The 27,744-nt window shown below is 35.6% G+C and overlaps 1 protein-coding gene across 3 annotated transcripts in view; it reads left to right on the top strand.

Moving 5' to 3' along the window:
- The window catches only part of LOC141345646 (SH2 domain-containing adapter protein F), a 185,405-nt gene that overhangs the window by 113,686 nt on the left and 43,975 nt on the right, over positions 1-27,744 (top strand). For 2 of the 3 annotated variants that reach the window (XM_073850533.1, XM_073850531.1), the window contains exon 3: positions 12,505-12,714. In XM_073850533.1, the coding sequence (XP_073706634.1) occupies positions 12,505-12,714 (210 nt within the window). Of the gene's footprint in view, positions 1-12,504; positions 12,715-14,979; positions 15,067-27,744 lie in introns of all 3 variants that reach the window. The other variant, XM_073850532.1, reaches the window with a different exon arrangement.

Genomic DNA, 27,744 nt, shown 5'->3' with positions numbered 1-27,744 from the left:
AGTACAGCTGAAGTGCAACTAAAAATATACTTAAGTATATTTGATTGTGCTAAAGTAGAACTATTGCAAGTATACTTTAGGCGCACTTAAAATATTTTGCATTTAAAGACTGATATTATTTAAAGATCATACAATCCTCATTAATTGTGACATTAAACCATATTTTAGGCTTAATATTACAAATATGCACAAGTAGTACTCCAAATAGTTTGATTTTTTTATAGTTTTATTAGGCTACAATTTTTATATTAGTAAGTCTTGAGCGATATGTCAGTAAATATGTTAATAGACTTGAAACATACACTCTTAAAAATAAAGGTGCTTTAAAAGGTTCTTCGCAGCGTTGCCATAGAAGAACCATTTTTGGTTCTACAAAGAATCATTCAGTCAAAGGTTCTTTAAAGAACCATCTCTTTCTTACTTTTTATAATCTGAAAAACCACAAATAGCCTTTTGTAAAACAGAAAGGTTCTTTAGATATTCTTTATGAAACAATTTAGACAAAAAAGGTTCTTCTATGGAATTGTGAAGCACCTTTATTTTTAGGAGCGTGCTTAGTACAAAATAAATGCATTTTAAATCTATTATGTTTTACTAGGGATATAATTCACTGTTTCACCATTTGAAAACAGGAAATATGGATTTACTTTTGTTCAAGTACTTTTCAGCCACATTTTGAATGACCTTTATTTTTAGGACTAAAGACTTTGTACCCACTGTCAGATTGCAGTCATCATTATTTATGCTGTTTGAATAACTGCTTTGTAGCATGAGCTCAGTAAGACCTGCATTTTATTACATTAGAGACACCAAGAAAAGAAAAACCTTGTCAGTTCAGATCATTATTTTACTTAAATATTACATCTAAAATGTTTTACGCTTGTTATCAAATTCATCCCCCAAATATACTTCTGTGCATCAGCTGTTGCAAATCCAATAGCAATATGATTCAACGCAATAAAGTTATATTTTCTAATGCTAAATATTTCATTGGATGATTCCCCATGGCACCTGCAGCCGAAGCCGGCTGTCTTTCTCCAGTGTGTTATCAGCCTGAACACATGAGATCCAGAGAGACCTGCAGCACTATCTCTGACAGTCAGACTCCGTGTTTCTGTGAACATCTCATTGCTCTCATAGGAAGGCAGCTGGACAAACGCTAAAGACACAGAAGCTCCAGCCACTTCAGTCCAGCTTACAAAAATAGCTGCTTTTCTGTGCATCCCACAGTGGAAGTTTGTGCAGTGCATTATTGATTTTAAGATGACATTAGACTATACTAATAAAAATACGAATTAAATGTTGTTTTAAATCAAAACTGTAGGTTGTACTTATTTGTAAACCAGAAGTTTGTTAAAGTGCATATATTATGTTTATAATGTATTTATAATTATAATATAAATGTGACCCTGGACCACAAAACCAGTCATAAGGTTAAATTTTACAAAACTGAGATGTATATAAGCTTTCTATTGATGTATGGTTTGTTAGGATAGGACAATATTTGGCCGAGATACATCTATTTGAAAATCTGGAATCTGAGGGTGCAAAAAAATCAAAATACTGAGAAAATCACCTTTAAAGTTGTCCATATTAAGTTCTTAGCAATGCATATTACTAATCAAAAATTATTTTGATATATTTACAGTAGGAATTTTACAAAAAATCTTCATGGAACATGATCTTTACTTAATTTCCTAATGATTTTTGGCATAAAATAAAAAACGATATTTTTGACCCATACAATGTATTTTTGGCTATTGCTACAAATATACCCCAGCGACTTAAGACTGGTTTTGTGGTCCAGGGCAGTGTTGGGTAAGTTACTTTAAAAAAGTAATTAATTACTAATTACTAATTACTTCATCAATGTTGTATTTAAAATACTTATCTAATTACTGTGTCTAAAAAGTAACTTAAATACTCAATAAGTAATTTAACTAAATACTTTTTAAAATCCCTATAAACCTAGCCTGGCAAGCCAGACCCACATAAATGTAGGGTCTGGGCACTCTCCATAGACAGGGCTCAACCGGAGGGGTGGGATAAACGGTTGTCTTTCAAACTCCTCTCCACGCAATAGGATAGCGCTACAACCAATCAGAGACTTAGTCGGTCAGGTGACGTAGTCAGAGCGACGACGATTTTTAACAAAAATCAGTGCACTGTGCAGTCTGTCAGCTAAATAATAGACATAGATGGGCACTAAACCTTTAAAAGTAAACAAAAACATGCACAGACAAATCCAAATTACACCCTGCGGCTCGTGACGATACATTGATGTCCTAAGACACGAAACGATCGGTTTTTGCAAGAAAATGAACAGTATTTATATAATTTTCTTTTTACCTTTGATACAAACCCACGTCCATCTGTCATGAGCACGAGTTTAGCATATCTATGATTCGACTCGTCACATGTGAACGCGCTTTGATGTAGTATACGCAAACACCGAAAGGGGAAATATGTAAAAAAAAAAAAGTCCAGGATGAGTTTGCGCAAGCAAACGTAATCTTTTTCAGCTTTAAATGGGTTTGAACAACCAGGACAAGCGCAAGTAATTACCATTTTGAATAGCCGCTATATCCACAATCTCTTGTGCTGTGTAAACAATGAGTGTCGTATACACGCCACAGATCGCTTCCGGTGTTTGCGTATTCTACACCACAGCGCGTTCAGATGTAACGAGCTCCTGCTCAGGACACATGGACGTGGCTGTGTATCTAAAGTAAAAAAATATATAAATACTGTTCAGTTTTCCACGCTTAATTCACGGAACCAGGAATTCATGTCTGACTGAACTTATGGTCGCAGGTCAGGCGTCATCATGTTAAGCCCGCCCACCGACTCGTGATTGGCCCGGTACATCTTGGATTTTTCGGAAATTTAAGTGAATTGAGAGTAACTAGACTGACCTTAGAAGCAAATGTAATTTGCTGCCGCTAGGGGCGCGTCTAGATTCTAGGCTACTATAAACCTTGAGTGGACAAAAAATAGAAATTAAACTCTTTAAATAATAGATAATTAAATAAAACATGAGTCAAACATTAAATAGTTTAGCATTTTAGCTTTTTTAATAATCTATATTACATTCTATGAAAACATTCTATAATAATAAACTTTTTTGTAAGAAATGTAACCTTCTTTCGGTAAGAAACACAATTCCAGAATAACAAAAAATATATATTATTCTTAAGAAACTTAAGAAAAGTTAAACATGACATGTATCAACCTGTAAACGTGAAACTTAATTTAAAACAATGAGTTTAATAAATGTTTTACTTTATTTAAACAAATCTAAAATGTTATTTAGAATTTCAAGGAGCTTTTATAATACTATCCACTATTTTAATATTTAAAACATTTTAATGACCATTTTTGTAATCATGTCATGTGTTTCCACAAAGTGAACTGTAACCTTGCTCATTCAGACACTTTTCTGCGCTACCGAAGTAAAATCAACTTTTGCCTGTTTAGCAGGAGTTGCCGCAGTTTTATCCGTTGAATATGAAGGATCACACAGAAGTGTTCGTCTATGCTGCCGTGTCAGGTGCTTGAGTACTCGTGCTATTGACAGCGCAGCGGCCGATAGTTTTTTTCTCCCCAGGACATAGCTTACATATTACTGTAATGTTCTTGTCTGCTTGTTTCAGAAAACTGAAGTAATGGGCATATTTCCATTTCGCAAAACAGCCACTCGCTTCAGCCGAGTCCAACATCCCCTTTAAGAATACCATAGGAGTATGCAGCAAACTTGCGCGAAATCACGTGCACCTGCACTTCAACGATTTTAAAGCGGCAGAGTTTACTTTCACATTTAGAAGATTTTATAATCAAATTAAATAATGATATTCAGCGAGTTTAATTATTTTACAGTGTAACGCAAGTACATTAAACGTAACTGTAATTAAAATACTTAAAAATGAACAGTAATCAGTTACTCTACTTTTTCAGTGGAAAAGTATTTTAATTACAGTAACGCGTTACTTAGTAACGCGTTACACCCAACACTGGTCCAGGGTCACAAATATCATTTTTTTAGTCAAAAATTTATATAATAAAATGTAGTATGATCATTTGTTCTTTTTTAATAAGTATGATATATCTGTTATGCTGAATGACGATGGAACATTAATTTATATTTTATTTTCACAAAAGTTATTTGAAGCATTAAAGTAGACACTTTACTGGCATTTATTGTTTTCATGCATTAAAATAATCAATTTTGTAAATTTAATTTGATGCAAAATGGGACGTCTCATCTTTGACCCATATCTGATGAGAGACAAACGCTGTGAGCCATAAATTAATACAAGGACAACAAATAGAAGGACAATAAAGATGTGATTTTATTGCACAAAATAATGACCCTCACAAGCTGTTTTTTTTTATTTTTATGAATCTTTCAAAGAGACTTATTGGTTTGAACTATTATTAAAGCTAACCCGCTCACTGAATCAGCTGGACTGGTTTTTGTCTTACTGAACTGTAATTGTACTCCTGTACTAATCTAAAAATATTTGACATGCTGTGTTGAACTATTTCTCAATTCACCCACTGGTGAGGCATGACAAACCGAAACATTTAAGTGTGTAATATCAGTGAAACAACCTTTGGCTGAGACAGTGGATGTCATTGGGCTGCAGGAGGAGATGTGTTTGTTTCCTATGTTTAATGTTCGCTTCCTCAGTGCCCTGCAGGAGAAAGTATACATGCAACAGCGAAGGGCTTTCTGTATTAATTTATTTAAATAATTGGAAAGGTGAGGAGAGCAGGTGTGACCTTATGCAGAGTTTGATTTCATCCAAATACACTTTCATGTGCCGGAGGACTTGGCCGACATAGAGTTGCTTTTTGAGATTTCCAGTCAGCAGCATCTTATTTTCTCCTCTTTGGGGATTAGGTTGTTTCATGCGGGCTGGAGGAAACGGAGAGGTTAGTAGCAGGAATCAGCAGGGATGATGGAGAGCATTGCTCTATCTATCATTCAATCCATCCATTGTTTATTCTTTTGTTATATCTATAATTTATTCTATTGTTCTATTGATATTTTGTCGTTCTATCGATCATTCATCCTGTCTATCGTTTATCCTATCGTTCTGTCATTCAGTCCATCCATCATTTATTTTGTTGTTCTATCTATAATTTATTCTATTGTTCTATATATCGTTTATTCTATCGTCCTATCTATCGTTCAGTCCATCCATCATTTATTCTATTGTTTTATTGTAAAATCCATCCATCTTTTATTCTATCATTCTCTCTATCATTCAATCCATCCGTCGTTTATTCTGTCGTTCTATCTATTGTTCAATCCATCCATCCATTGTTTACTCTATTGTTGTCATTTCATCCATGTAGTTTATTCATTTAATTTATCCATTGTTTATTCTATTATTCCATCCATCCACCAATTGTTTCTTCTATAATATTTTAGTTCCATCCATCCATCCGTTATTCTATCGTTCTATCTGTCATTCTGTCTTCCATCTATCCATCCATCCACCCATCCATCCATCTTGTTGTTATATCATGCCTTCAGCCATTATTTATTCTTTTGCTCTGTCTGTCATTTTATCCATCCATCCATTTAATCCTTTCATCTGTCGTTTATTTTATCGTTCGATCTGTCATTCTATCTATCGTTCAATCCATCCATCATTTATTCTATCATTCTGTCATTCAATTCATCCATTGTTTGTTCCATCATTCTATCTATCATTCAGTCCATTGTTCTGTTTATTCTGTCATTCTGTTTATTGTTTGTTCTATTGTTTATTTCTTCATTCTATCTGCCGTTTAATCCATCCATTGTTTATTCTATTGTTCTGTTGATATTTTGTCATTCTATCGATCATTCAATCCATCCATTGTTTATTCTATTGTTCTGTTGATATTTTGTCATTCTATCGATCATTCAATCCATCCATTGTTTATTCTATTGTTCTGTTGATATTTTGTCATTCTATCGATCATTCAATCCTTCCATTGTTTATTCTATTGTTCTATCTAATATTTATTCTATCATTCGTCTATCGTTAACCTATCATTCTATCATTTATTCTGTCGTTCTATCATTCAGTTCATCCATCGTTTACTCTATTGTTCTATCATTTATTCTATTGTTCTATATATCGTTTATTATATCGTCCTAGCTGTCGTTCAATCCATCCATCATTTGTATCGTTCTATTGTAAAATCCATCCATAGTTTACTCTGTCGTTCTATCTATTGTTCAATCCATCCGTCATTTATTCTCTATCATTTATTTTATCATTCTATCATTTATTCTATCGTTCTATCTATTGTTTATTCTGTTGTTCTATTCATCATTAATTATATCGTTCTATCAATCATTCAATCCATCCATTGTTTATTCTATTGATCTATTGTTTATTCTATCATTCTAGCGTTCAATCCATCCATAGTTTATTCTATCATTCAATCAATCCATCATTTATTCTATTGTTTTATCTATCTTCAATCTGTCTATTGTTTATTCTGTTGTTCTATTTATCGTGTATTCTATCGTTCGATTATTCAATCTATCCATCATTTATTCTATCATTCTATCGTTCAATCTATCCATTGTTTATTCTGTCGTTATATATAGTGTTTATTCTATCGTTCTCTGTTGTTCAGTTCAATCCATCTATCGTTTATTCAATCATTCTATCTATCATTCAATCCATCATTTATTCTACTGTTCTAGCTATCATTTATCCTATAGTTCTATCTATTGTTTATTCTGTTGTTCTATTCATCATTAATTATATTGTTCTATCAATCATTCAATCCATCCATTGTTTATTCTATTGATCTATTGTTTATTCTATCATTCTAGCGTTCAATCCATCCATAGTTTATTCTATCATTCAATCAATCTATCTTCAATCTATCTATTGTTTATTCTGTTGTTCTATTTATCGTGTATTCTATCGTTCGATTATTCAATCTATCCATCATTTATTCTATCATTCTATCGTTCAATCTATCCATTGTTTATTCTGTCATTATATATAGTGTTTATTCTATCGTTCTCTGTTGTTCAGTTCAATCCATCTATCGTTTATTCAATCATTCTATCTATCATTCAATCCATCATTTATTCTACTGTACTAGCTATCATTTATCCTATAGTTCTATCTATCCTTTATTCTGTCATTCTATGTTGTTTAATTCATCCATCGTTCATTCTATCTATCATTTTCTATCATCGTTCAGTCCGTCATCTGTTTTGCTTTCGTAGTTGTTTTCTTGCTCATTTGTTTGTTCTGTCATTCATCCTACCTATCATTCTATCGATCTTTCTGTTGTTCTACCATTTTGTCTGTCTTTCTATATATTGTTCTATCAACATCCTCCATTCATTCTGTTGTTCTATCACTTGTTTGCTGTGTCCATCTATCCATCTGTTATTTTGACTTTATGCCTGTCTATCTTTCTGTCATTTTTCTGTCTTTGATTCTATAATTCTGTTGATCTATCTATTTCTTTTTCATACTAACTGTAGATTTGCAGGCACGCAAATGAGAGAGAAGGTGAGAAAGACAATCAGTGAATTCATCTTTTTATAAATGAATTCAATAGATTCCTTGAGGTTATTCCTTGAATAACCTTAAATGTGATATCAATAACATTTCAGCTCTTTGGAGATATTTAAGTAACTGTTTATGCATGAAAAGAGGTTTTTCATGATAAGAGGAGCATTAAATAACATCGATAGGCTATTTAGCAGGAGTGTTTGCAGTGTGAGTGGAGTTAAGGTCTTCAGGATGGGTTCCTGGAAAGATAAAGGTCATGCTTTGATTCCCTCAGTGTGTGACTATAAATCAGCAGAGATCATCAGACCACACACACACGCACAGCGTCTGACACCTGGAGAGGAAGCATGCTTGCGTGGTGGGTGGGCAGCAGCATGTGTTCATGTGTGTGTGAATGCCAGGGTTTCCGTTTGACCTTTGATCCCTGAACTGTTGCAGACGTGACGGGTGAAAGGGCACAAGCTCCTAGGCTGGATTCAGTTCCGCTGGAACCCGTAATTATCGTTACGAGCTCCGGCAGATACACCCATTTCGCCAGACCACAGTGACGTGCCTGAATGTGACAGGACGTGTGAAAAGGAGAGCTGCAGCGTCTCAGCATGAGCGCATGTAAGCCTGGACGTCTGAGTTCATAACATACTCTTGCTCTTCGGCATGCTGTTCATGCTGTTTAGCTGTTACTTAAGCCTCTCTAAACGGAACTCTGAGCCATGAAAATGCCATTTTGATGCTTTTTTGAGACTGTTCATGGTGTTTTTCAACTGTTTTAGTTGGAAAATGTCTTTTATAGCTTCGCGCTGGTGTTGTGCAGTGTGTTAAGAGCTGTAAAGCACCTAAATAAAGGACAGAAACCAAATTTAAAGTTTTTAAATGTAATTAACAAATAAATAATCAACTTTATTTAATAACTAACACTCAAACAAAAACTTGTACAAACATATGTCAGTTTTTATATCAAGTTTTTAATTATATAATTGTGTTCCTGCTTCAATTTGTTATTTAAATGGTGGCTGTAATAACTCGGTTTCATGACAGAATGTAAATTAAACATACATTGAATAATTAAGGAGTCACTGACAGGTTAAGTAAAATATTCAATATTCAATACAGTGCATGTATTTTGCAAAATCTCTCAAGTTATTTTTTTCTAATTGACTAACTACTTTATGGTCATTGAATGTCTTTCTTGAGGTTAATGTGATGTTACGTGACATTATTTTTTTTAATCTCAGTCTGTTTTATCGTCGTCTTTCCGTGGTTAAAACACTGAGTAATCGATTAAATGATTCAGGATTCATTTCAGTAAGTTGTTCTGCTTCTGAACATTCTGTTCATTTAATTGTATTTGCTGCTGTAACTAGTAGTAAAGAGGAAGAGATGATTGCTTTGCTACAGTAATCTGTCACATCACATTAAGAAGCAACAAAACCACATTGACTGTTTTGTATTTCTTTATAATTTTTGATTATTCTGCAATATTAGTCAAGTATTGTGACCAGGGGCGCCGCTAAGGGGGGGGGGGGGGGGGGCTAAGTTAGGACAATTCTAAGGGCCCATGCCCTTTAGGGGCCCCCAGAGTCCTGCTTTGGTGTGGTAGGGGGGGCCCAACCTCATATTTTGTCATGGGCCCAAAATTGCGAGCGGCGCCCCTGATTGTGACTATTAGATTATTGAATGGCAGGCACACTACAAATAATATTTAGTGAAGTTTTGTTCATTTATCAACAGAAACAAGCACAGATCTTTTAGATTTAAGAATCCATATTAGTGGATCACCTTAAGAAATGGACAACCTGATCTCATGACGAAAACTGTGGGAGCGTTTTCACAAGATGCGAAATACATACTGCTATGTGTGTTTCGTGACATATTCAATGTGAAATGTCTACTGAGTGGCGCTAAAAGAGTGTTCGAACAGATAAACGTTTTATGTGACTTTGGTTTTATTCGCGTCACCGTGCGTAACTCTAATGCTCTGTGACGTTTTACAATAACGTTCCATCTGCTCTACACCTAAACCTACCTGATAGAACGAACAAAAGCAATTGTGACGTAAAAGCGCAATTGCAAGCATGTCATTTTAGCTTGTTTTTCAATCTCTCATCTTTCAGCTCTTTTATCGTGAGGTTTTTGTACCCAAGGATTCTGCATCCTAATTCCAATTCCTTGCCAGCAGAGCTACTGAGCAAGCTTGTTGCGTCAGGAAAGCGTAACATACGGAGATCAAAATTGTGTACGAAAACGATTACAAGTGCAGACTGTTTTACTGCCTTTAGTGCTCATTTCTGTTGAAAACTGCAGTCATAATGTACTTATTGGTACGTATTTTGCATCTTGCGAAAAAGTTCCCACAGGTATGTTTTCATCATTAGATCAGGTAGGAAATTGATATTGTTGTTCTATCACTAGCGCTTGTAGTATTGTAGTTCATCCACATGTTGTGTGTGAAATGCACACCGGCACAGTCAAATCCACCATTTGGATAAAAACTAGTTAAACACCACTTATGTTTGGAAATTTATGTTTTTTTTTTTTGTTTTTTTTGTTTTTTGTTTTAATTAACCAAAATGTTGATGCATCACTAGTTAAGATGATAATGCAACGATCCAGGCTTCTCCAGGCATGGCCTATATGAAGATCTCTCTCAAAATCTCTCTCTCTTCAGTCTCTACACTTTTCTCATTTTTCCGCAAGAGCTCCCTTGAGCAGAGAGGCAATTATGCAGCGCTGTGGTGTTATATTTCACTCCATGAGCATCTCTGCATTATACCATACCATTAGCACGCCTGCTAACAACTTCATGCCACCCCAGAGATCCAGAGAGAGAGGTGCTAGTGCTTTTAGAGAGAGTGATAGACAAAACCCTGTCTGTTGATCAGAGGTGTGTGCTGGAGTGACACACATGAGTTTTGTAGTGTAGGGTGACAGATATCTGCAGTCCAGTTTCCAGTGACCCCTGGAGGTCAAAGACAGAGCTACAGTTCTAAAAGCTGCAAGACTTCAGTGTGTTTGTTGTTCCATGTCTTGAATGAAATGTGATAGAGCAGAATTTGAGTCTGGAGGCAACAACTAATCGATAATAATGCTCTGCAAGGAAAACATCACTGCCAGTCACATCACTTTATAGCAGTGAATAACACATTTCTGTGGACAAATGCATGTAAAATATAGCAGAGGACAGAGTGAGCTGCTGTAGAAAAAGTGCATGACCCAAGTTGTCCTAAATATGAGAATGCTTTAAATTAAGCTTCAAACAAAAGCATATGGTGTAAAACTGCCTACTTTCATGTGCTTTGATTAATGCATGTGCTGTTTAATGCTTTGTTCTCCCTTCAGTGCATAACCTAGACCCTATGGTTATTTCTTTAAAAGGCACATTTTGCACAAAGGCTTATCCTGACAGAAAGCGATACTCTTTAAACTTCACTAAATGAGCGCCATCGTGCACATGCACATCAGAAGCGCAGTAGAACAGGACTGTGATAATTCTCACTTCGCTATTTTAAATATTATTTTTTTATGTGTGCATGTTACACAATTAATGGTGTTTTTATGAGAGGAGTAAATTAAAAGGGACTGGTGTAATGTGATATAAATGTATCCAGAGAAGTAAATGTGTATGTTTAATCAGTGGTTTTCTTTTTATTTATTATGGTTGACAAATTGTAGATTGTAATGTTTATATTTAACGTATTTAGACACATTCACATTGGGCAGAATGTAATATGATTTTTTGGGCAGATTAATCGGTTATCAAAAAACAGTCATCAGTTGCAGCCCTGAAACAATTGAAAGCTTACTTGGTAGCTCAGCCGGCACAGAATTGGACTTTGGATGTGGAATCCTTAGGTACGAATCCTGTGAAAACCATAACTCGTGATGAAGAGCTGAAAGATGAGAGATTTGAAAACAAGCTAAAACGGCATGCTTATGATTTGCGTTTTTACATCACATTCGCTTTTGTTCATACTAGTGACACATTAAACCAACATCAAATAAAACGTATCTACATTCATTTGTTTCGGGGGGGAAAACACTCTTTTAGCACCTCTTAATGGACATTTCACATCGAATATGTCACAAAGGTAAACAAAAGTATGTATTTCACGTCTTGTAAAAAAGTTCCCACAGGTACATGTTCGTCATGAGATCAGGTTGAACAAATCACTGAATCACTTTAATATGTTTTTTTTTTGCAGCAGCAGCAGCAGTGTAGGTGCTATTTATTTCAATATTTCTGGACAAACTTATGCTGATCTGTGTTTAATCTCCAGCTGGTCATTGGATGATCTCTGTTGAATCAGTGGATCTCTAAGGAATCACTGGCAGATCTCTGTTGTGTTCAGATGAAATTCAGAGGACATTGTGCGTGATGTGAGCTCTGGTTTGTCTACGGTTGAGGTCAGGTTGCTCTCTGTTGTGTTCAGATGAGATACAGAGGAGGTTTTGCAGGATGTGAGCTCTGGTTTGTCTCTGATTGAGGTCAGGTTGATCTCTGTTGTGTTCAGATGAGACTCTGGGGTTTTTGTAGATGGTTTCCTCTGAGCGCTGCAGGTCTGACCATTAAACACAGCATGATAGGTGTTTTGGGCTTGTTTTTTGTTCATTTTACTGATGCTTTTAGACACTTAACATGTACAGAGCCTGAATATATAATGAAACTGTTTGAAACGGGCATCCTGCTGCTAAATGACAGCTTTTGACTAAACTTTGGCAAAAGAAATTCATGATTTTGACTGCAAAATGCCAGTGTGTTGATTAATTCACTTGCTAAAATTGTTTGCTGTTTTAGCTTTCAAATTAATCTGGCATTGTTGGCTCTGTGATGAATTGCTCAGTTTCCTTTATCATAAGTCATTTTGGATAAAAGCACTTGCTAAATGAATGCATAAAATATCTATACTTTCTGAAAGTATCACAGATTGTTAATGTTTTGTCTTCTTCTCTCTTCGTATGGCAGAAATCAGAAGCGGTCGCGCTCCTAAAGACGGTCCGGTCCAGCAGCTTCCTCTGTATGACACTCCGTACGAACCGGAGGAGAACGGAGGCGATCCAGATGGAGGTTTGTGTTCTCGTGAGAGCAGATTACCGCAGGACGACGAGAGGCCGCCAGAGGAGTACGACCAGCCCTGGGAGTGGAAGAAAGACCGCATATCTAAAGCCTTTGCAGGTTCGGCCCAATTCATTCAATCTAAATGTGTGTGATTTTTGTTTTTCCAGTAGTGAGTATTAATACTGTACAGTCTGAAATATAGTCCTGTGCCTGGTTCTGTTGGTGATGGTGGGTGATGATGGGGAGTTACTAACTAAAGTAGTGATGCTACTAACTTGACTACATTTTTAGTTGCTCAACTGTCTCCGAAACACTAGCTTTTCCACTAATGAGTTGATTTTTTTCCTAATGTTGTAGTGCTTGGAAGTCAGATTCATTTTAGTGAGATTCATTCAAACTCCTACGTGGCATTTAGTAGCAAAATATTAAGTAAATAACTGCTGGTTCCAACACAAGTGACAGTCGCAATACACGTTTGTTCCAAATGACTTACATACACCTTTCAGAATCTGCAAAATGTTTATTATTTTACCAAAATAAGCGGGATCATACAAAATGCATGTTATTGTTTATTTAGTACTGACCTGAATAAGATATTTCACATAAAATATGTTTACATATAGACCACAAGAGAAAATAATAGTTGAATTTATAAAAAAAAAAACACCCCGTTCAAAAGTTTACACCCTAGTTGTTCACGAGTCCCTTGTTTGTCCTGAACAGTTAAACTGCCTTCTGTTCTTCAGAAAAAAACACAAATTGTTTGGTTTTCCAGCATTTTTGTGTATTTGAACCCTTTTCAATAATGACTGTATGATTTTGAGATTAATCTTTGATGCCGAGGACAACTGAGGGACTCAAATGCTCACTGATGCTCCAAAAGAAAAAAACACGCATTAAAACTTTTGGAATTTGAAGATCAGGGTAATTTTAACTTATTTTGTCTTCTGGGAAACATGTAAGTATCTTCTGTAGTCTCCGAAGGGCAGTACTAAATGAGGAAAAAATATGATATTCAGGCAAAATAAGAAAAATGTACATATCTCCATTCTGTTCAAAAGTTTTCACCCCCAGCTCTTAATGCATGGTTTTTCTTTCTGGAGCATCAGCGAGCGTTTGAACATTCTGTAATAGTTGCATATGAATGAAGATGGATCTCATTTCTTATTCAGGTCAGTACTACATCAACAATAGCATGCATGTTGTATGATCCCTCTTATTTTAGTAAAATGTTTAACATTTTGCAGATTCTGAAAGGGGGGTGTAAACTTTTGACCTCAACTGTATGAATTTGTATCATGTGAACATGTGACCAATAGAAGATCAGAATGAGGCCTTAACTGAATTAAAGGAAAGTAAACTTCTAATCTGAGGATTGCAGTGTTGCAGTAAAACAGAGTAGACTGCATATTTTTGTATTTTGTTTGTATTATGCTTTTAAAAAAGATGACTTCAGATTACGACCATTGATTAGGACCTTTTCTCATTGCTATTCATTGGTTGTTTTTGGTGAAAGGTAATTTTTGTCAGCTCTGATTGCAAAATAAATCCTAGTTTCACATTGGTGGTGGTCTCACTCTGAATATAGGTTGGAGCTCTCAAACATTTTCATTGCAAATCAACTTATATGTGTAAAAAGGCTCACAGTTGCCATATCCACCTGTTTCTGGGAATGCTGGGAGACTGCTAATGGTTTCTCTTCCTCTCTCTCTGAATGCTAGCAACTTTGTTCCTCACTCAAGATTTCAGGAACGGTTCATTTCAGTTCCTAAAGTGATAGTTCACCCCAAAATAAAAATTCTTTCATCATTTACTCACCCTCAATTTGTTCCAAACCAGTAGGAATTTCTTTAATCTGGTTTGCACAAAAGATGTTTTGAAGAATAAACCAAACCGTTGACTTCCACAGTATTGAAAAAAAAAATGCTAAGTCAATGGCTTCCATGAGCTATTTGGTTAGTAACTTTCTTCAGAATATCTTCTTTTGTGTTCAGCAGACGAAAGACCCTCTACTAGTTCCAAACCTGTTTGAGTTTGAGTAAATGAACTATGTAATGAACTATCCTTTAACTTTCTGGGTGACTGCAAACGGACATGTGTGAGAGGCTGCATGTTTCTCTGTCTGTCTGACACTTACCTGTGGACGGATCTGGAGGTGTGGGTGTCTGTGTCTGTCAGGGACTCAAGACTAACTCAGGCATAACTAAACATGGCTGTTCCACAGAGTTATTTGAAGTTATTTATCTGACACATAAAATGAAAAGAAACTATTATACAGCAAAATAATTTGTGTATCAGTTTGTGAAAGGTGTGCCATTCTTTCTTTTTTTTTTTTTTTTTGTCCTGTGTGTGTGTGTCTGTGTGTGTTTGCGTGTGCAACAGCACTGCTCTGTTATGACTGCATTAGTCATGAGGACACGAGCAGAGGAGCGTCCAGGAGAGATACCCACATCTCTAAATCCTCCACAGGTACTGTGGCACACGGGCTCCATCTCTCTGCTTTCCTCTTTGTCTGTATGGATTTATGACTGTATTAGCTTCATAGGAGTGTATTGCTGACTTTCCTCAGAGGAGAATATTCATATTGTTTCTCTTTCTCTTAAAGGAATATTCTGGGTTAAATATACACTGTAAAGGGTTAGTTTGCCCAAAAATTAAAATTAGCCCATTATTTACTCACCCTCAAGGCATCCAAACTGAAACAATCCAATAAAGTGCATCCATCCATAATAAAAAGTGCCTCACATGGCTTCGGGGGTGAATAAAGGTCTCCTGTAGCGAATCGATGTGTTTTTATGAGAAAAATATCCATATTTAAAAAGTAATTATCACTTTTCTCTAGCTTGCGCTAACGGATGTACACGGAAGCCGTCCCGGGCAGATGACGTAGGAGTCTCTTAAACGTTTGCTTATAGGAGCAAAGGAAGCAAAGTTTCCTTACATTAGCGAAGGAAAAACAGTCTTCTCTAGACTAAAGTGATTATTATGTTTTAAATATGGATATTATTCTTACAAAAACACATCGATTGGAAGTTGAAAATACACACTGTTTTAAAAGTATAGCCATCAAAACGTAAATGATTTAAAATATAAAAAAAGTATTTATGTAATACGTTAAATAAATTAAAATAAATTAAATTAAATTAAATTATATATATATATATAATTTAATTTAAATTAAATTAAATTATATATATATATATATATATATATATATATATATATATATATAATTTAATTTAATTAATTTAAATTAAATTAAATTAAATTAAATTTTATATATATATATATATATATATATATATTTTTTTTTTTTTTTTTTTTTTTTTTTTTTTGCGTAATACTATATACAGACATTCTGAAGAGTACAGGAATTACATTGGAAATAAATTCATCAGCCTAGAAAAGTAGTCCAAACTTAAAAAGATGAATTAGGTAACTGAACTCAAGTGTTGTTGATTACGCATGCACATTAATTGTGCAATGTTCTTGCGTTTATGCTTTTATGTGTGATTAATTTCGATTTTGCTTTAACTGTAATAATCACGTTACTCTTAATTCATTCCACCATGAGGATCAAGGCAAATCATCTCCTTCTTTCAGAGGAAATCACAGTTCTTTGTTGTCAGTCAGACAGATGCAGCTTTCAAAGACTTTATTATTTCCCACATGTCTTTGTCCTAGTTTTTCAACTGCGAGGTATAACTCGCCAATCCGCTTCAACGTTGATAAAGCATGCTTTGACGTTTCTTTCCGTCAGGAAGCAGAGAAATCGGAAATCAGTCGTTAGGCCTCTGGCTTGCCACCAGATCCTCTCAAAGTAACCTTCCCATGGACCCTTAATACTCACATTTCTCCATCTTCAGAAAAATGTTCAAAAAGAAATCTTCAAGGAACGTCAATCATAGCAGAACACCCTTGAGAAGTCTGTTCAGTGGTCTGGAGCCCGTCTCAACGCTCTACCCCTCGTTCCAGAGGTTAATAGATCATCCTGAGGTCACGACATGAGAGAAAATCTCATTATGGAACCATAAATGGAGGCTTTGTGTATACAAGGCTTAAAGGAATAGTTCACCCAGAAATGAAAATTAGCTGAAAATGTCCTCACCCTCAGGCCATTCTAAGATGGAGATGAGTTGGTTTGTATGTAGCACTCCATTACTTGCTCAGCAATGGATCTTCTGTGCTAAATAGGTGCCATCTCAGAATCCAAACAGCTGATAAAAACATAACAGTCATCCACAAGTAATCCAGTCCATCAATTAATCTTGAGAAACCAAAATCTATGTTTGTGAGAAACAAATCAATCATTACAACATTTTGGATTACTTGTGGATTATTGCCATGTTTAATCAGCTGTTTGGACTCTCGTTCTGACGGCACCCATTCACCACAAAGGATCCACTGGTGAGCAAATGATGTAATGCTACATTTCTCCAAACATTTCTCTGATGTAGTGAGTACATTTTCAGCATATTTTCACTTTTAGGTGAGCTATTTCTTTGAGGGAGAAGATTTTAAAGGTTTCCGGGTTAGTGCCTGTTAAAGAGTTTTACACTATATTTGCATTTTGCTAGTTTTCCTTATTACATGAATAATGTAATATTCGCAACTCGCATTTCTAGCCCTGCCATTTTTGCGTGCCAGAATTGGTCTTATTTACATACCAACTTCGTCTGTCAGCTTGTAAAATGTAAATGCTTGATTAGGATAAATGCACTTGGTTGTGAAGTCGAGGTGACTGCAGGAGATGCAGAGCGCACGGGAGAAATATTGCACTTAGCATAAATGAGTGCTTTAGTTATTACAGAGCACTGCGGCGTATATATGTTTCTATTTCATCAATCTTCGTTTGGTCCGACGAAACGCATAACGTTAAAATCAGCTTGTGGTGAGCTGCGGTGCATTTGATTCACTGCAATGCGTACAGCTCCCGATATTTATTTACAGCTGGCTTTATTCATTAACGCGTGTGCTGCGTGTGTGTGTGTGTGTGTGTGTGTGTGTGTGTGCTGTTCGCTCATGCATTTATCAATGAGCTGCTTTCAGCTGGATGCTGATACATGCGTGTGTAGGTCACTGCAGGGTTGTGCACTTGTGTGTCACCTAATTAGTCATCTGGTTATCTGCTGCCTCCTCACACACCACCTATATAGGCAGAGAGAGATTGATGAGTGTGAATGTGACAACACTAAAGAATGCATGTGTGTGTGTTTGTAAAGATAAACCCAGAAGGTGAAACCAAAATGCACACATGACTTAAAGGAGTAGTTCACTTCCAGAACCAAAATTTACAGATAATGTACTCACCCCCTTGTCATCCAAGATGTTCATGTTTTTATGTTTTATTTTTGGGTCATAAAGAAATTATGTTTTTTAAGGAAAACATTTTAGGATTTCTCTCCATATAGTGGACTTCTATGGTGCCCCAGAGTTTGAACTTCTAAAATGTAGTTTAAATGCAGCTCTAAATAATTCCAGCCAGTAAAAAAATTACTTAAAAATTGCCCTACAGCTCCAAAATCATTGCTGTTTTTTTGGGCATTTGACCTTCTTTGCATGTTCACTTTGTAAACACTGGGTCGGTACTTCTGCAGCGATGTAGGATGATTTTGTAGGAGATGGGAGTTTTTCGACATACCCTAACTGTCATGAACCGGAATACAAACAGTTCACGCAGAGCTAGACCAAGACTATCGTTTGCGGTTAAAAATATGTTTTTTTTTTTTTTTTTTTTTTTTTAGAAAATAACCGATCGTTTTGCTAGATAACACCCGTCTTCCTTGGCTGGAATCCTTAAAACCCTTTAAAACTGCATTTTGGAAGTTCAATCTCTGGGGCACCATAGATATCCATTATATGGAAAGAAATCCTGAAATGTTTTCCTCAAAAAACCTAATTTCTTGTTAAAGAAAGACATGAACATCTTGGATGAAAAGGGGGTGAGTTCATTATCTGTAATTTTTTGTTCTGGATGTGAACCAGTGTTGTTTTTGACAACCATCTTAGATTAAGCCTTATTCTTAGTCTTTTGGACTAAAATGGTTATTAGTTTTAGTCAAATTTTAGTCACTTCTATATGTGATAGTTTTAGTCCAATTTTAGTCGACGAAAAGTCAAAAAGGTTTTAGTCGATGAAAAGTCAAAAAGGTTTTAGTCTAGTTTTAGTCAAAAAAGGGGAAAAAGTAGTCTTTTAACAACTTTATGTAGGTCAGTAAGTATTTTGCTGTTGGGTAGTGTCACTTAAGTTCTGAAAATAGCAGATCTATAGTTCAACACAATGTGAGCTTCCGGATCGACTATTTTCACCAATAATTACAATAATGAAGGAATGTTTTAAAACATAAAAGACAAACAAGGATGGAATGCTAAAATCGCTTGCCATACTAGTATGGCAAAGAGTATTTAATGCTAAAACGGCTTGCCATAGCGGCAGATATTTTTAGGTTTTGATTGGCATGCACAATAAGCAGAAACGCATGCATTTTAAACGTCTGACGGACCACCCACTAACATTTTCGTCTATTCTCGTCTCTCAACGAAAACTCACACACGTCTCGTCATGTTTTAGTCATCAACGAGCCATTTTTATCTCGTCAACGTCTCATTATCGTCATGGAAAAAAGTGGCGTCAACGAAATGATTTCGTCATCGTTGACGAAAACAACACTGATGTGAACTACTCCTTTAAGTCAGGGGTTTTCAAACTCTTTGATGTCACAAATATAATGACCTTTTTCCTAAAATATAAAGGCAGCTGTTGTGACTTATACTGCAGTGGAAATGCAAAATGAAATTGCAAAGTGACATTTTAAAGCAAAGGCAAATTGATTTTAGTTCTGAATATTACGGCAATTTGCTGAAAATGGCCTCACCCTCAGGCCATCCGTGATGTAGATGAGTTTGTTTCTTCATCAGATTTGAAGAAATGTAGCATTACATCACTTGCTCACCAATGAATCTTCTTCAGTAAATGGGTTCCGTCAGAATGAAAGTTCAAACAGCTGATAAAAACATCACAGTAATCCACAAGTAATTCAAACCACTCCAGTCCATCAATTAACATCTTGTGAAGACAAAAGCTTTGTGTTTGTAAGAAACAAATCTATCATTAAGACATTTTGAGTCCATAATGCATAATAATGCTTCCTCCAGTGAAAAAGTCCTCTTCTGTTGTCTCTCACATCAAAATCCACCAAACATATTTGTTTAGAGCTGTTTTGAACTCGTAAATGGTGCTTGATCTGTGCAGATTTCTCTTCTGATTTAGACCATATGAAATTTCACCAGAGAAAGCGTTATTATGGAATATGGTCTTGTATTTTACCTGACTGTATGTGGTTTAGATCACATGACCTGATGTAAAAGTAGTTTAGATCCAAGCACACAGTCTAAAACTGCGAAAATGTGTTGTCGCTATGTAAATGTAACCAAATAATAACTCTAAAACATGACAGACACCCCTATACTGTGCAGATGTAGCCACTGAGCATATTCAGTCTGCTTGCTATGTTATTAATACAGTCGTCTGTCTCAGACACTGACTCTGTGAATGTCTGTGAGTCTCCACACAGTCCTGGATGACAGACACTGCCCTCTGTCTTATTCACATGCTGCTGCTGCTGTGGTGTGATAACAGTCTCAGTGTTTCCCCTAGGTTTCCAGTGTTGGGGGGGGGGGGGGGGGGGCTTAGGGGGTTGGGTGCCGGTAGCCAGCGTTACTTTTTCCCGGTACTTTACCCTACTTTGTGAAATAACGAAAACATTATTATAGACTTATTCAGTGGAAAAATAAGTCCAAAACTCTCTATTTTAACATTTTGAACAATAGGGCTCTACCAACTTTTGCTTTTTTTTTTTTTTTTAATTCTTGTGTGTATTATTTTTTCTCATAATCAAATTAAAAGTATAAACATTTATTTATTTTTAATCAAATGAAAAATGAACCCTTTTAATTTTTGGCAAACAAACAGAGGTTTACTGTTAAAATCAATAAATAATAATAATTTAACATTTAAATAATAATTGTAGTATTTTTTCTACAATTAAGTGGTTAATCTTGTTATATTTATTTTTATCATATATATTGTTTCATGTCAATTATTTAAATAGGAATATATAAACAACTACATTATACTGTACAAAAGTAATACAAGACTAATGTTCTGTTACATGTTACTTTTATTTTGACAGGTTGCCTTGAAGTTTCTGTGTGTGTACAGCATGTTATGATGCTAGTTTTCTCAAATGAAACGGTAAAAGTGACACTCACAGCAGCTTTGGATATTGAGTTTATCTGTTCATGCGAGATGCAAATGCCCAAAATTAGCGGGAGCGTCACGTGTGCTTCAGTATATGCGTGTAGTAAAAGCGCGTCTCCACCATTCATAAATACAGAGGCAAACGGAGCATGCAGGATTCATATTGAAACGGTCTTTTTGCATTTCAGTTTTCACAGACACTAGTCCATATCGCGATTTGAATGAAGTAACAGACCAACTTTTGATTTATTAATCCAAAAATCGACGAATTTACGTGGCATTTCGCGCTATAGTAGATTCGGTTTTTATGAATGGAGTCCGCGATCCCGTCTGTGTTTTCGCAGATGAGACATTGTAAACACGCGATCATGTAAAGACAGAAATGACATGCCTTCGTGTAAATAAGATAAATAACACAAGGCAATTTAGTTTGTTTAATAAAAGAACAATGTATAGCCCTGTTCTATAGGAAAGATAACCTTAATGACTTCTATTGTGATCTGACGCTATATCAAAAATAAAATGAACTTGACATTCAAGGGGGGCGGGGGGTGCCGTTGGGGGGGCGGGGCGCCCCCCTAAGATAATGGTAGGGGAAACACTGAGTCTTCTGTCATGATTTCTCACGACACACACATACACACACACACACCAATGGCCTCATGGTGCTTTCATGGAGCTCAAAGACGCCACTTCAGAGACAGAAATGCCAGAGGGCTTATCTTCTCTCTCTCTCTCTCTCACACACACACACACACACACACATACACATAAACATGTATCTAAACACATAAAGTTCAGCTCCTTCAGAGAACATCACACACACACACACACACACATACGCACACACACATTCATGACCTCTCTCACACACACACAGTTTTTTTTTACAGTTAAGATTGTTCTTTAGATGAAATGCTCATCTTAAAGGGATATGTCATCCTAAAATGTAAATTCTCTCACCATTTCCAAAACCATATGACTTTGGTTCATCGTCCAAACACAAATACAGATATTACGAATTAAAACCTCTTTCTGTCCCTCCACTGAAAGTCCATGCGACCAAAACTTAAAAAATCCAAAACAGTCATAAAGGCATCATAAAATCAATGCATATAACAGTTGAATCAAAAGTTTACATACACCTTGCAGAATCTGCAAGATTTTAATTATTTTACCAAAATAAGAGGGATCATACAAAATGTTATGTTTGTAATAAGAATAAGATATATAACATTTAAGACGTTTACATATAGTCCACAAGAGAAAAAAAAATTGAATTTATAAAAATGATCCTGTTCAAAAGTTTACATACACTTGATTCTTAATACTGTGTTATTTCCTGAATGATCCACAGCTGTGTTTTTTTTTTTTTTTTTTTTTTTTAGAAATAGTTGTTCATGAGTTCATTTTTTGTTCTGTTCAGTTAAACTGCCTGCTGTTCTAAAGAAAAATCCTTCAGGTCTCACAAATTCTTTGGTTTCTCTGCATGTTTGTGTATTTGAACCCTTTCCAACAATGACTATGATTTTGAGATCCATCTTTTCACACTGAGGACAACTGAGGGACTCTATTATGATATGCCACTATTACAGAAGGTTCAAAAGCTCACTGATGCTTCAGATGGAAATACAATGCATTAATTCGATTTTTGAATTTGAAGATCAGGGTAAATGTAACTTATTTTGTCTGAAACATTGTCTGAAAGTATCTTCTGAAGGGCAGTACTAAATAAAATAAAAATATGATATTTAGGCAAAATAAGAAAAACGTAGACGTTAATTGTGTTCAAAAGTTTACACCCCTGGCTCTTAATGCATTTTGTTTCCTTCTGGAGCATCAGTGAGATGTTTGAACCTTCTGTAATAGTTGCATATGAGTCCCTCAGTTGTTTAAAAATCATACAGTCATTGTTGGAAAGGGTTTAAATGCACAAAAAGCTGTAAAACCAAATAATTTGTGGGACCTAAAGGATTTTTCTGAACTGTTCAGGAACAACAAGGAACTCATGAACAACTATCACTACAAAAAAAAAAAAACAGCTGTAGATCATTCAGGTAACAACACAGTATTAAGAATCAAGTGTATGTAAACTTTTGAGTGGTGTCAATTTTATAAATTCAACACTTATTTCTCTTGTGGACTATATGTAAACATATTTTACATGAAATATCTTATTCATAAAAATAACATGCATTTTGTATGATCGCTCTTATTTTGGTAAAATAATTAACATTTTGCAGATTCTCAAAGGTGTAAGTAAACTTTTGACCTCAACTGTATTTGAGAACTTCTCATGAATCTTACAAGAAATGCACATAGGAACATTGGTACAACTTCTTAGAATTAATCTTAAGAAGTGTTTTAACCTCTTTCTGAAAAGGCTTTGACTTCTATCAGACGCATCCAGCAGCAGTGCAGAAATCTGCTCTCACTAACAGAGTGTGTCGGCTTTTTTATCACAGATGGCAGCACTGAAATGCCACAGAAACTGCTGTGAGCTTTTGGAAAGGTGCTTGACTTTTCTAATTGCGCCTGAGGCGTAGGCAACGCGCTTTACCGCATATCCACTGTATAATTACCTCACACCCCCATGTTTTAAATACGCATACAATCTGCCAGCAGCCGATCAAGAGACTCTTTAGGAGAATGAACGCTCCTCGAAATCGCATTTAGCTTGAATTCAGTCAGACTGACTGTTCATTTGAAAGCAGAGGAGTGGATTGTGGATGTTTTTGAGTCTGTATGAATGTTTGATGCTGTTTTTATGACTTTAGTGCTGTCGGATACTATTACCGCTAACCTCGTCAGTCGTGTCGCTTCAGTACATCAGCCCCTGAGCGTTTAATATTTCATGTTGGATTTGTCTTATCGTGGAATCGGTTCACACTTCGTCATCTACCCTAAAGCCTGATCGTGTCTAAATTGTCCTTTTTTCTCTGTTGTGATGTCTTAATTAGGTCTGTGATAAAAGTGTGAAATGAAATCCATCCGTTGTTTAAAGCGGGCTGGATCTGCATGAACCCAGCCTTCAGCATCTCAGCTGTGCGATTCGCTTTCAAATCTGGCTCATGAGATAAAGCCAGCCTGCCTGACTAAGTTCTGCCCAGGGGAATTATGGGAAATTGAGGCAGCTTTTTTGCACACTATGTTCCCCCAATTTTTCTGGCAGTTCAAGGAAAGGACAGCGAACAGACACTCAGTGTAAGACTAACTCATCAGCTCGAGCCATGGCAGATTGGTGAGCTCAGCCAAAGTTCAAAGCTGTCGCTGACTGTATATATGTGTGTGTGCATTAATATTATTCTGAGGCTGGTGCATGTGATATTGCAGCACTTCTGCCACTTTTATTAAATTGGCTATCATTTGGTGACAGTGGGTTCCCCATTCATTGTAATTTGGTAAAATGAGATGTGAGAGAGAGCAGAAGAGTGTCTGTCAAAGGAGCAGTGTGTAATTGGTGTTGTAATTGGTGTTGCTGCATCTTTGCAATCATAAAATCATTTCTTTTTGAGAGTAATTGCAAACGCAAATGATACTCTAGAGTCCTTGTGATCCTACTGTTACTGGTTCATCTGTCTGAAAGCGTTTTACATTTAGTCTTACTCAAGGTCTTTTTTTTATTCACTTCAGCTGTGGCAGATTTTCTGTCTATTTTCCATTCACTTATTTTATTTTATTTTTGATTCTATGCTTAAATATTTCTGTAATTTAATGTTAATGTTAATTGTGATTAATGAGATTTGATCATATAGCAAATTTAAATTCTACATCTTTGTGTGATACATAGATTGAAAATTGAGATTAGTCACCTGAAAGCGAATAATAAGCTAATAAATAAGATTTCCATTGATGTATGGTTTGTTAGGATAGGACAATATTTGGTCGAGATACAACTATTTGAAAATCTGGAATCTAATGGTGCCAAAAAAATCTAAATACTGAGAAAATCGCATTTGAAAATGAAGTTTTTAGCAATGCATGTTACTAATCAAAAGTATATATTTTTTTATATATTTAAGGTAGGAAATGTACAAAATACCTATATATATACTGCTGTTCAAAAGATAGGGATCAATCATATTTGTTGTTTTTTGAAGTAATTTCTGCTCATCAAGACTGCATTTATTTGATTAAAAATACAGAAAAAACAGTAATGTTGTGAAATATTATTGCAATTTATAATAGTGGTTTTCTATTGTAATATACTTTAAAATAGAATTTATTCCTGTGATGAAAAGCTGAATTTTCAGCATCATTACTCCAGTCTTCAGTAGCACATGATCCTTCAGAAATCATTCTAATATGCTGATTTATTATCAATGTTGGAAACAGTTGTGCTGCTTAATATTTTTTTTAAACTTGTGATGCTTTTTTAAGGATTCCTTGATGAATAAAATGTTGAAAAGAACATCATTTATTTAAAATAGAATTTTTTTCTCAAAATTTAAACTACCATTGGAAGGATCTGTGAAATTAATTAAATTACATTGTTAGAAAGTACTATTTCTGAATAAATGATGTTCTTTTAAACTTTTTATTTATTAAATGATCTATCTATCTATCTATCTATCTATCTATCTATCTATCTATCTATCTATCTATCTATCTATCTATCTATCTATCTATCTATCTATCTATCTATCTATCTATCTATCTATATATATATATATATATATATATATATATATATATATATATATATATATAGATCATTTAATAAATAAAAAGTTTAAAAGAATATATGTGTGTGTGTGTGTGTGTGTGTGTGTGTGTGTGTGTGTGTGTGTGTGTGTGTGTGTGTGTGTGTGTGTGTGTGTGTGTGTGTGTGTGTGTGTGTGTGTGTGTGTGTGTGTGATTCTGGACCACAAAACCAGTCTTAAGTCACTGGGGTATATTTGTAGCAATAGCCAAAAATACATTGTATGGGTCAAAAATATAGATTTTTCTTTTATGCCACAAATCATTAGGAAATTAAGTAAAGATCATGTTCCATGAAGATTTTTTGTAAAATTCCTACTGTAAACATATCAAAATGTAATTTTTGATTAGTAATATGCATTGTTAAGAACTTAATTTGGACAACTTTAAAGGTGATTTTCTCAGTATTTAGATTTTTTGCACCCTCAGATTCCTGATTTTCAAATAGTTGTATCTCGGACAAATATTGTCCTATCCTAACAAACCATATATCAATAGAAAGCTTATTCATTGAGCTTTCATATGATGTATACATCTCAGTTTTGTAAACCTTATGACTGGTTTTGTGGTCCAGAGGTCACATATATATATATATATATATATATATATATATATATATATATATATATATATATATATATATATGCAATTTATTGCAATTCACCGATTATTGAGAGATTGACAAGTAACCCTTCCTCAAAAGCCTACTTTTTAACATGAAAATAAAAATAAATAAATACAATTAAAGTTTTTGGGCTTTTAGTATGAATATATTAGCCTTAAGATTATCTATAAACTATGTGCTTCAAAACAATGACAAAATTCGCTTTTACAAGATATGGGCATTCAAAACTTACAGTCTCGTCACTTCCGCCAATATGAATCAACGATTTTGATGATATCACCGTGCACTTCAGTTTCTCATCAAACGTTCTGTCCAATCAAATGCTTTCTAGAGTCCGTAGCGTCCCGCCCCCTACACAGAGACGCAATAACACAGAGCAGATCATATGCCCTCATATGTGCGATCAGCATGTATTAAACTACACAGCCTCAGCATGATTATGATCTCTATTTTGTTTTAGCAAGAGTTTCATATTGAATCTATGGGGTAATTTATTAGACTGCTGTCATAAGCTTACAAATGCGGCTTTACCGAGCTCAACAGCTCTGGCCCAAGCAGATATAAATGGAACGCTATTGGCTATTCAAAATAAGTGGGCGGGGCTTGGCGATATGTTTTTGTTTCAGTTAAAAGTACGTCACCACATAGAATAACTGCGTGTTTCAAGGCACTTCAGTGGACCTTTAAATAAAAAATGAACATTTGAATATGAATGCAAACGTCTGTTGAGCTCCCTTCCGTTCAAATACAGTGGCCAAAATTCTTACCAGAGCCCTGAAACGAACAAAGTGTGAAAACACCCTGAAATGAAATGAAGACAAACCATCACCTTCTCCTCCTCCTCCAGCGCTGTTGTTTACCAACACACTCATTTAGCGTGAGGGATTTTGCCAAGGCTGAAAAACACACTAATCCTCACAATACGCCGCATTACCAACAGGACAGAGTGCTTTTCAAAGAACTCCTCCGACGGCTGAACATGCCAGTGGCTTTCTGGCTTAACGTGAGAAGCGTTACAGCCTCTTAACAGAGTTCACCTTCAGTGTGGAAGAGCCGATATACACAATTTATCTTATCTGGGTGGCAGCGAATGCGCACGACCTGTGCAGATTCAGTACTCTGCCTTCCTTCGGCACAAGAGGCAAAGCTCTCCTCTCCCAAAACAATTACACGCTAATCTGCGGCACCGAATGAGAATTAGCTCTTTAATCAGGCTGCTGGCAGGCCTTTACTTCACCCGCCGTGCAGGAAGTTATTATATGAGCTGTCAAAGAGGCTGACCTCGCTAGATCGGCTCCGTTCAGCATAACACCGCTGGATAATGGCGGCTCTGTCAACCACCATCATATCACACAGTTTAGAAGACCGCTGTTCGAGATTCCCGCGTAATGTTTTAAAAACAAGGGCGAGTTCATAACCGAGTGCTTGAATGCATAGAGTGCGTTTATCGGCTCGTAAAACGCCGCACGGCCTGACAGCGCAGTCAACACACTGCCAGCTTTATTTCGGATGTGCAGACAGTTCAGGTCGTTCGCCTGTCAAGCGTTGAAAGCACCCGATG

The sequence above is a fragment of the Garra rufa genome, chromosome 11 (assembly GCF_049309525.1).
Source record: "Garra rufa chromosome 11, GarRuf1.0, whole genome shotgun sequence".
Lineage (NCBI taxonomy): Eukaryota > Metazoa > Chordata > Actinopteri > Cypriniformes > Cyprinidae > Garra > Garra rufa.
This window is presented reverse-complemented; position numbering and strand designations above follow the sequence as displayed.